At 52.0% G+C, this 11,012-nt stretch overlaps 1 protein-coding gene across 1 annotated transcript; it reads right to left on the reverse strand.

The window, feature by feature from the left end:
- Positions 1 to 2,660: 2,660 nt before the first annotated feature.
- OTX2 (orthodenticle homeobox 2) lies at positions 2,661 to 10,183 on the reverse strand. Its single transcript, XM_004584849.3, has 4 exons — positions 10,048 to 10,183; positions 7,195 to 7,410; positions 6,116 to 6,267; positions 2,661 to 4,305 (listed from the first exon to the last, which is right to left on the reverse strand). The coding sequence occupies exons 2-4, from the start codon at positions 7,289 to 7,291 to the stop codon at positions 3,685 to 3,687; spliced, it is 870 nt and encodes a 289-aa protein (XP_004584906.1). The 5' UTR covers positions 7,292 to 7,410; positions 10,048 to 10,183; the 3' UTR covers positions 2,661 to 3,684.
- Positions 10,184 to 11,012: the final 829 nt, after the last annotated feature.

Genomic DNA, 11,012 nt, shown 5'->3' on the forward strand with positions numbered 1-11,012 from the left:
GTGGGAACCAGGCGGATGGGAGCACCCTGTGCTGAACGTGAGAGGTGCCCAGGGTGCTGGTAGCGCATCGGAGCAAACATGTGTGGTAGAGACTTGGACCACTGGGTGGCACAGAAAGGAGAAAGATGGCTGCTGTGTGGTCCTTGCCACAGAGGCCTGGAGGGCAGGCAGACTCCAAGCTGGAGGTCATGGCTGAATCTGACACTTCTGGTTGTTTCCGGGCATGGGATGTGCCTGTGTCTCCTGCCCGACCGCTATGAGTCCCTCTTTGGCAGAATTTGGAACGCGTCTCTGTACAGTGAGCCACCCGGCACTGGCGCGCCTGGTTTGGGAGTTTTAGGTTACAGCTTTGTGCAATAGCGAAGGTTGTTGCTGGAAGTGGGATGCGGGTTTGAACTTGCGGTGGGCGCGTCCCTGAGGCTGCCGCCAGCGCGCCTGCTTCTGGTTAAGTGGGGGTGGGCGCTGGCTGCAGCCCATGCCAGCAGGTAACCGGAAAGGGTCGCTGGCCCGCTGGCCGGCCCCCTCGACGCTGCGGGAACCTGCCTCCGGCCCGGCCCCAAGCACTGCCTAGTAGTGTTGCGCGCCTGGTCCGAAAAGGAGAAGGGAAGACCCTCGTCTGACACAAAAACATACAGAATTGGAGCTAAGGGATGGGCCCAGCATCACTTAAGATTCCTCCCGGTGAATGCCGGGCACGGGGGAACTGCCAGACTGCTGGTTTGGTCTCTTTTTACCGGGGTCTGCGGGTCTCTGGGACTCAGCTCGCTGAGTCTGGGCTTTAGCTCCTTCCCGCGCACCGGGTACTGGCCCCCGACCGGGCCACCCCCACCTCCTCGTCCACCAAGCCCGATGGACTGCTGGGATGCACCAAGCCACGAGGACCCCTGAGGCTCGCAGGCCCGGTGGTTGCACCTGCCTGCCTCTTGTGCCCCCCCCCCCCCCAGCACCCGGCTGCGTGAGAGGCCGGCCCCGCGTCCCGAGGGTGGCAAACGGCGGCTGGCCAAACGCGACCCTGCTCGCGGGCCGGACGAGGAGTGCCTCTCCCCGCAGGTTAACTTCCTTAACGGGGAAAGTGGAGCTCGCTTGCTGCCCTGAGTGCCGGGATCCGGCCGGGCCGTTGCCTTGAGGGGTCTTGGCTGGGGGACACCCGGGGTGGCAGGCGTGATTGGGGCGATGGCGTGGGACCCAACAGCCAGAGGTTCTCCAAAACCGGGACCTGAAGTGATCCGCTGAGATTTCTCGCTATATCTGCGCAGAAGTAATTGCCGTTCCAGGGGATGACCAAGCCCTAGGTCTCCGTGGGAGGCTCAAGATTGGGGGATGGGGGAGGATCTTTGCATAGCAGGCCACCCGATCCCGGGCCGGTTCAGCACTACCCGCTGCCCACGTAGCTCCCAGCACTCCGGTTGCCATTTTGGGGGTTTATTCCCTTTGTTAAGCCTGATTGCACTAGAAATGAACCACCCCGCCGCTTTTAAGCTTACTGTTATTTCCTTAACACTAAGTGCAAAGGTGTGGGGGGGGGGGGGGGGGGATCCATTTCTGCTTTCCTAAAGACTGAACTGTGTGGTCTCAGTGAAGCCAACTTATCCCAAGGAGGGAAAGATAACATGGGTGTCCAGCGCTCCTTCCAACTTTTAAGTTTAAGGAGAAAAAACTTTCAGTAGCCCGAGGTGGGTTGTCATTATTGTATTATAAACAAAAAGTACCCTCCTCGACCCTCACCACTGCAGGCAGTGGGAGGATACTTCTTCCCAATTTGCTTGATTATCACCCGGGAAAAAGCCAGGAGATTAAGACCGGAATCTGACAAAAACCTCCAAGCAAGCCCCAAGGGTCCCCACTTCACTGGCCTGTAAAGAAGGGTAGGATGCTTTTCAGGAGCTAACAGAAAACCTGGCCAGAGAAGTTGGTTGGGAGCACTTCCTGAACAGAAAAAGGACTTCCTTAGGAAGGCTGACAACTGCTTAAACTCCCTGGAAAAAGTTACCATCAGTTGCCTTGGGTTGATCTAATTTAAAAGTCTTAAAAAATTCAAAAGGTATTTCAATGTTGCTTTTACCAAAGGGGCACAGTGATCATGGGCCCATAGTCTTTTCTGGTCACAAACTTACAAAATGCAGGGAAAAGGACACCCCCCCTTTTTTTTTTTGAACCCTCACCTCCGTCTCAAAAAAAATCTGACCAGGATGCCTTATGTTCAACTGCCAAAATTATAGGTTTGACAACTTTTCTGCAACTCTTTTGTTCAGAGATCACTTCTGCTTGAATTGCTTTCAGGGTCTGATTACGCTACCTCTCATGTTTACCTTGTTTTTGAATTTAAAGGAAAAAATCCCCTTAACCAAATAAGAGAATGGAAACAAGAAATTCCTGGCATTCTCACTTTCCCAGAGACAAGTGTCCAAGAAATGTGCAGACTGGTGACAGGGCAAAGCAGGGAGAACGTTTCCACTTCCGAGCCTTCCTGATGAGTCACATACAGTGTACCCTGCTGTCACTGGTAGCTACTTCATCCGGGATGAGCCAAAGGATTCAAAGTCCAAATAAAGTCTGCTCCTCTCCCGTCTGCCCGAATGCAAACGTTTTAGGAAAGAGGCTGGCTGAATGGAGCCTTGTCATTGCAGAGTACTGATGCAAATTAAACGGAACCCAACACTGTGCTAGAACCATTTTAATATAATTATACAGATCTGCCAAATCCAGGAAGAAAAGGTTGATGCATATAGTCTGTTTCCAGTTTACATCTGCAAGCGTACATGACAATGATCTCGGCTCAAAGATGCATCAGGCTGAGCACGGCCGACATCTCACTGTGAGGCTTACCAACAGCAAGCACGGAGGAGTTAGTGTCCTCTCTTCTTGTCTACAGACACGATGCCGGCAAGTTTCAGGGCAGCTTGCCTCCAGCCCAAGGTAATTTTTTGTTTCTTTTTTTAAAAAGGTAGCACTCAGTTGCTCTGAATTTCGATTATAATTATTACCTATTTAACCACAGAAGAACTCCTGCAGAGTGGAGTTCATGGTTGCATACAAGAACAGATCACAGTTTTGAAGTCTAGCACGGATTAAAAACCACAGATGTACCATTTATATAAGACACACACTGATTGTCTCTTAAAACTACATATTGACTCCTTATGAACATTATTTTTTTTAAATAAAGTAGTGCATCTAGGACAATCAGTCGCACAATTCACACAGCCCTGAAAAGGTGTTCAGCGCCAACTCCCAGTTGGTCATGAAACGTGACTGAGACACTCTTCATTCCTAAGAGTCAACCAAGGATTGGCTAAAAAACACTGCAATACCTCCGCCTGAGAAGGCTGGCGCCCTCCCTCCCTTCTGTCCCCACTGAAGTCACGTCTGATTCTGTTTTGATTTATTTTTGGTGGTGTCTGGTCGCACATGGCTAGAAAGCTTTTGATCACTTTGCAAATCAGTAAAACCAATAATCTAAAACTAGGATGGGATCTTAAGTAGATGGGTTTGTCCATTTCAGCTTGCTGGTGGGCAGGCCCCTCTAGGGCTCCCCACTTTTCTCTCTATGCCTCGTGGAACTTCATCAGAGTTTTCTGAGCTTCATCCCACCTAACTCTTTTTAACCAATGCCTGGCTAAAACCGGAATGTCCAGCCCAGTGTATTTGAAAAATCACCCACAAAAAGAGGTTCTATATGGGTCTTCACAAAACCTGGAATTTCCACGAGGATGTCTGATCTTTATAATCCAAGCAGTCAGCATTGAAGTTAAGCTTCCAGGAAGCAGTTTGGTCCTTATAATCCAAGCAATCAGTGGTAGAGTTAAAACCCAAGCTTGAAGCTCCATATCCCTGGGTGGAAAGAGAAGCTGGGGGCTGATTGAGATGGCTGGTGACTGCATTGGTACCCATGGGACTGAGTGCGGCCCCTGGTCCAGGAAGCTGGTGATGCATAGGGGTCAGGTAAGAGGCACAGTCCATGCCCCCAAAGTAGGAACTTGAGCCAGCATAGCCTTGACTATAGCCTGACGCCTGAGTATACGTCATGGGGTAGGACCTCTGCATGCAGGAAGAGGAAGTGGACAAAGGGTCTGACAGTGGGGAGATGGAGGCAGGGCTCCAGATAGACACGGGGGCGCTGCTGCTGGCAATGGTCGGGACTGAGGAGCTAGAGGGGGGAGTGAACTGGCCACTTGTTCCACTCTCTGAACTCACTTCCCGAGCTGGCGATGTCTTCTTCTTGGCAGGTCTCACTTTGTTCTGCCCGCCATTCTGTTGCTGTTGCTGTTGCTGGCGACACTTCGCCCTTCGGTTCTTAAACCACACCTTGAAAGGGAGAGAAACCTCTTTGAATGTGGTTGTGATCATTCTGAAAGGAGCGGTGGCTCCCAGATTATAGACCTGTCCTTCATGCACAGATGAGCTTGGTACACACTCACCCCCGCCTCTGACACCAAGTGGCATTTCTGTCTGTTCCCCCAGAATTACCGGGAAGTGCAGAGGCTGTATCTAAAAGCACCCAAACCTGCCCTGTTCCGAAAATAGGGAAAAAGGCAAGACAACCCCCCAAATCAGATGGCTCAAAATGTGTCCACTTCCCTTTCTTATCCTTTTTTCAACTCCAATGCATATATAAACACAGTGATCCAACTATATCATAGAATACTCTCACAAGGAAATGGAACAGATCTCTGGCTTTGGGACAGAAACCAAAGACAAACAATTCTGTCATTGCGTGCCAACAAGAGAGCAAAAGCAACCTAAACTCAGTCCACCTTCCAGGGAGCAACTGCCAATAAGCAAGGCTGATTCTGCAACTCCACGGCTGGTCTCTCCCAGAAAGATTCACACAGCAGGATCAAGGGGTAGCTATGCTCCCACTGGGGACACAGGTCTGAAAGCCACCATTTGCTAAAGGTGTCTGGGTGACACGTGAGCATTCCATGCCTTGAGCTGGATGCGGACCCCTTACTGCTCCCAGTCACCAGTCTGCGCCTTCAACATAGAGCCACAGCACAGACTCCGTCTCCTGACTCCTGTTCACTAGCTTGTCAACTCAGTGCTCTGCCTACAACTTCCAAAACTCTTGACCAGCCATTTTCATGCTCTGTGGCCAGGAAGCGGAGCAGAGACAGGCCCAGCATTCTTCCTGACCTCCGGCTCCTCTTGAATGAACTCTCAATATGGATGCCCCCACCGTGGGAAAAGCTACGCCAAGCTCAACAGCATCACACTCACAGCCAAGTGTTTTGCTTCCAGCCAGGACTTTGCTTTAAGCCTCCAAGGTGCTAAGGCTTCTCCCAACCCACTTTGACACAGTTCACACCGATGGTCTGACACTTCCAACAGCACATCCCGGCTGAAGCTCTCCCAGGTGTGCATGGAGCTTAGGTGCTAAATGCTCTTTCAAAGCAATTCCATGTAACACTTCTTCCCTGGGCAAGTTGGAATTGACTTTCCCTCTTCAGTTTAGGGTCAAGTTTAGGGGGACAGGAGCAATGGGATGTCACTAAGGATATTATGTGAATATTTTTTATCCGTTACATAACCTAGAGCTGGCAAATTCTACTCAATCCCAAAAGGAGTAAAAGAAAACACACTTCAAGTGTGTGTGTGTGTGTGTGTGTGTGTGCGTGTGTATTTGGGAAGGCATCAGCTACTGCTTCAGTCGGGCTCTGCCAACAAGCCTACATCTCACCTTGAACAAGTCATTCACTCTATTCTCTTCATGTGTGAAAATACTTTCCACCAGTGGAAATATTTAGGGATAAATTTCTGTAACCCTTAAAAGCCCGTGTGAAGAGCGAAGGGAGATTTCCACGTAGCAGAAGGCAAGGGTTAAAGATCACCAGAGGACCCCCAAAATCTGCACAGGATTGGGGGCCTTGTGGGCCTAAGATTTTGCTTTATCCCTATTACTTGCCTGGTCACCTGGGCCAGAAGACCCTTGCTTACGGGATTACGTGGGGATGGGGGAGGTGAGGCAAAAAAAGGCCTCCCACTGCTCCCTGGGGCTACTTAGCCCTTTCAGTTTTCCTTTGTCCTGGCCCAGACCCCGGCTCTCCTGGGTCCTCCACTCCAACACCATGCTTCGGGGAAATGGGGGCGCAGATCCAGCCAGGGGCATCTCTCCTACCTGGACCCTGGACTCTGGCAGGTTGATTTTCAGCGCCACCTCCTCGCGCATGAAGATGTCTGGGTACCGCGTCTTGGCAAACAGCGCTTCCAGCACGTCCAACTGCGCCCGGGTGAACGTGGTCCGCTCCCGGCGCTGCTTCCGGGGGGTTGCTGCGGGACAAGAAGCCCAGGGTCCTTTAGGGTGGGGGAGCAGTTTCTCAGTCACTGAGGCGCCAAGTCCCTCCCCCTCCCCATACTCACTACCCTTCACCACCCTCTCCTCCCAGTCTGTCTGTCCCGGGCCCAGCCAGCGCCCCTGTCTCCCCCATACCCTTGAACCACGCCGCCCCGTTCCAGAACAGCACCTATCTGCCCAATTTTAAAAATCGCCCCGACCAAATTTCACTTGGAAAGCCAACAAAACCAACAAAATCAAAGGGGACAGAGACCAACCCAAGCTCTCTAAACCACATAAATATTCGGTGATGTCGGAGAGTCCCGGAGAACCGGCAGCTAGGATGGCTGTTTAACATTACCGGGACCTTTCATCCAAATCTAAAATGGGGATAGAGTTCGTACGTACACAAGTTGTTTTTTTTTTTAAGGAGCCAGAGGTGGGCGGAAAGGAAAGCACCGCAACCCCGCAAAGTCGCACCTACGTGGATTAAAGGCTGGGGGCCTGCAGGTCAGAGGGGAAGCCCCCGGGGCGCAGTGGAGAGACCCGCCAGGGCCTGGTGGCGAGAAAACCCGCCGCTCCCAAGGCCGGCGTCCTAGCAGCTGGTCTTGGAGATAAGAATCCTAGTTCACCCCACCTCCGGGCGTGTTCCCCATTCAGTCCAAGTAAGAGGGAAACCGAGTGGGGGGTTTTGTTGTTTTGTTTTTTTTCTGCAACTGTTGCGGGCACACACCTATTAGTTTTTTTTCTCAGCCTCGTTATCGCCTCTCCTAGGTCAGCAAAATAGCCCGTGGCTCTAAATTGCTTCTTTCGAAGAAAATTCCAGAAGAGACCTCACCTGGAGCCTGGGTGGAAACGCTGAGGAGGGGAAGGGAGGGAAGTGAACAGGATGTCGCACCCCGCGGGTGGGATAACGCACTTACCCGGGTAACCCACGGACGGGTGTAGCAGGTCCATCCCCGAAGTAGTCAGACTCAGTCCATTGACTGCGTAAGGCGGTTGCTTGAGATAAGACATCATGCTAAGGTTGTTTGGCGGCGCAAAGTCAGCCCAAACCGGGGGCACCCAGCTGGAAGGTCTTGGCTCGCCGGGGGAGGACAGGTTCAGGGTCCTTGGTGGGTGGGTTTGCAGTGACAGAACTAAGGTCAAAACAAACAGAGATGCTGGTTTACTCCTTCGGTGGCCGCGGCAGCTCTACCACGTTCACCATCACTAACTTGGAAAAGAACCCGAGGCCAGGCTCAGCGAGCCTTTTTAAAGGACAGCAGACAGCTCCCCCCCCCCCACCCCCCAGCTGCTGCGGGTCTGGAGGGGCGACGAGGAAGGACCAGATAAACCTGTCTTCCCCACCCCCATGCTAAACTTAAAAAAAAAAAGTACTCGAAGAAAGCAATTTACAATCTGCCTTCTTCAGGAACAAAACCCAGGCCTTCAAACGCACACGTTGCATTCCTACCCCAACATTTGCATAGGACTCGTTGGCTGGCACTAGCTAATTGTCTCAAACAAAACTTGATTGGGGCCATTTGCAGAGACAAAGAACTCTTTGGCTAAATAAATAATGCTGATAACAAAGCCCATTGGTGAGAAACAAAGAAACAATTCAAGAAATCCACCTCTCCCCAGACTGTTGCCTTTCCGCGGCAGAGATTTTAATTATCTTAGATTTTTACCACTTTCCACTGCTGGGAACCTAAAATGTCAGGCCATTTAACATATAAAATGCCAACTTGCTAAACGACAAACTTGAGAAAACTGCTCAGCCACTATTATTCCACATTGGAAGTCATTTCCAGTCATCATTTTCACCTAATTAGTAGTGTGGGTAATTAGATTTCGAGGTATGTAACACATTTATTAGGGTTTTGGAGAACCTTGATTATATGTGTCTGAAGAACTAGAGCTAAACAAACAAGTATTTGCCTTTTAATCGACACCCATCAAATATTTAAATGTACAGCAAAAAAAAAGTCTCCAGATTGACACAGGACTTGCCAGAAATTCTCAAGTTAGAATCCCACCCATGGGATAATGACAGCACCCTATATTTTGCAAGTAGCAAGAGCTGGCACCTCGAGAAACAAGCCGCTGTGGCGTGGATGTGCTGGGGTGGGGTGGGGGCTGCAGGAAGCAATTTTTCGGCATTTGGGTCCTCCTCTGCCACCAGAATTGCCTGCTAACTGCCTTTAGCACATTTTCATTTGGAAGAAAAGTCCCTGCACGCCAACACTCAAAAGTTGTGAAACTGATAGGATTTCTCCCTCCCTTGCAAGTTTTCCACAATTGTCGAAGAAAAAGTGCTCCAGGGGAAACAAAGGAAGAAAAAGAAAGTGACTTTCTTCTGCCGAGTCCTTCCGCTCTCCCCTCCAGCAACGAGACCTAAAATACATGTTTGCGGTTGCTGCCAGTTCGTAAACCTGGCTTTTATTTTTCCTAAAACGTGGCACTCCCCCAGCAAAGCTCTCTAACTTTGAAACTCTGACACCGAGTGAGACCTGGCTTCAAAATGGCGGATACAAGATTGGGGGGGGGGGGTCTCTCTTACTTTTAAAAGGTCTCGCTGAGTTTTAGGGTTTCTGGGCTTTCCTCTTTACATGGCTGACGATTTCAAGGCCCAACGTTCTACAAATGCAACTCAGTCACCGGAACTTCTTCCTGATTTAAATGAGAGCACAAAAGTCATGTTTCCCCACCCTTAGACTTAATTAATGTAATTGTATATGTGTCATTCTCCTGGGTGAGTTTGTATGTCTTGATTGATTAAAAAAAAAAACTAGCTACTCCTACAACAATTTATATAGTTTTCTTTTTCAAGATACAATTAAGAAAAAAATATATAAGTTCAAAACATAGTCATTTAAGAGCCTGTAAGTTCTTTTTTGTTTCTTTGCTACAGTCTTGCTACCTGGGAAAGTTCCCCAACTACGACAGAGAAACCAGAAATCGCGTCACAGGTATAAGAGATGGACCAGGTGGGAAGCATTCTGACACTTCGGGCTCTCACCCAATTAGAAATGTCTGACCCCGTTTACCATAAAGCAGCACATTCAAGAGAACAGCTAGAACAGGCAATCAACAACAGGACCACGAAGAGGTTGCTTGGGGTTCTTTCGCAGTCACCCTCGCAAAAAGGCTCAAACCCTCAGCCAAAAGCTATGTTGCCTTTTACGCACGGACCCACCTTGAAGAGGAGAAAAGAACAAAACCGACCCTTCTCCCCAAGAGCAAAAACAAAATTCCAGTGTCTTCCCTCCGCACCAGCTAGCCTGGCTGTGCGCTACCCGTGGAAGGGGCCGTGGGCCCTCGCAGGCAGCTAGTTGGGGAAAGCCAAAGCGAGGACGTCTCTTCCCGCCTTCCTCTTTCCCGGCCCTGTCCAGAAACCGGGCTGGGGGTGGAGGTGGAGGTGGGGGAGAGCGAAATCGGAACCTTTTCCAAAACAGGAGCCCCCTCCGCCTGTTTGCTAGGCGCCCCGTGCAGAATTCCTACCTAGGAGCGCGCAGCCGAGTCCTGCAAGCCGGCGGCGCCCACAGGTCCAGGTGGGGAGCGGTTTGGTCTCGCCTCCCTGCCCCGCAGCCCCGGCGCTGTGGTCCTGCTCCACTGCCCGCGGCGCCCGGCGCAGCCCTTATATCTAACGGTCAGTTCCAGCAATCTGTCGCTTCCCCTCGTGTCTCCCTCCTCCCCATCCCCCCCATCCCCGCCTCGTGTTGGGTTTTTTTTCCCCCCTCTTCCAAGAAACCCATCTACCAGTTGCTGTGTCCTCGCTCAATAATAATTACCTCGTCCGAGAATTAATTATAATAAATGTTTTCTTGATAAACTAACGAGATAATCCGAGGGGCACACGTCCCTTAATTACAGGCCGCCGTACTCAGCGCGGCGGCTCGTCCTGGCTGATTAATTTTCTGCTTGACGTAAGGGCGACCACACCAGGCGGACGGGCCTCGGAGGCCTGCGGCTGGGGGAGCGCGCGGCGGCCGCGGCGGCGGAAGGAAGGAAGGAAGCAGGAGACGCAGACGGCGGCGCCGTGCGCTCCGCGGCCGGAGCGGGGCTCCTCTCTCCCGCGAACTCCAGGGAAAGTTTGTGGCCTCAGGGACTGGAACAACTCCATCCCAGATCGGGAAGCGGAGAAACGTAGCCAAAGAATGGGGTCAGCTTAGACTAGGAATGGTCGTCGGGATGCAGCCCCCCGGGCCGCTTGGCGAACCGAGGTCGCCTGGTGGTGGGGGGGGGGTCCCTTCCACCGAGGGAGGGGTTTCCCGGCCTACTGTTCTCTCGTGCCCAGAACTTTTGGCGACTGCAGAGAAGTCCCTAAGGTGAGCACCAGAAACCCAGGCCCCCCACTCCGAAGCTTAGGTTTGGAGGGAACACCTGCCGGGTCCCACTCCTCCAGCAGTATTGCCCACCAGCCCGGCTTCTTCTCCTGGCAAAAAGGGGCCCAAACACCGTGTCCTCCAAAGGGGACAGACGAGTTGACGAGTTCCCACGACCCCTCAGCATCAAGACTTAGGTGTTGGCGACACGACCTGACGCTGAGCCCAAGCCCACGCGCCTCATCCACTCCCTCCCCACCCCGGCCAGCCCCAGCCGGTGCCCGACCCCCAAGCCGTAGAAAGGGAGTGTTGAAAGCGCCACCGCTCAGCTGAAGGGCTTCGGACCTCGGTGGGAGGATTACGGGCATGGCCTCGGGCGGAGCAGGGGCCACTCGCCCGCACGCCTTCCCGCCCCAGGTGCGCACCAAGCG

This window comes from Ochotona princeps, chromosome 6, assembly GCF_030435755.1.
Source record: "Ochotona princeps isolate mOchPri1 chromosome 6, mOchPri1.hap1, whole genome shotgun sequence".
NCBI classification, from domain to species: Eukaryota; Metazoa; Chordata; class Mammalia; order Lagomorpha; family Ochotonidae; genus Ochotona; species Ochotona princeps.

Excerpts from the sequence above, each read along its gene's own strand:
- OTX2 (XM_004584849.3), bottom strand. The coding sequence starts at position 7,291 with ATGATGTCTTATCTCAAGCAACCGCCTTACGCAGTCAATGGACTGAGT. Across the intron at positions 6,268-7,194 it reads CCCGTCCGTGGGTTACCCGG|CAACCCCCCGGAAGCAGCGC; the intron begins GTAAGTGCGTTA and ends CTTGTCCCGCAG. Across the intron at positions 4,306-6,115 it reads TGCCAGAGTCCAGGGTCCAG|GTGTGGTTTAAGAACCGAAG; the intron begins GTAGGAGAGATG and ends CTCCCTTTCAAG.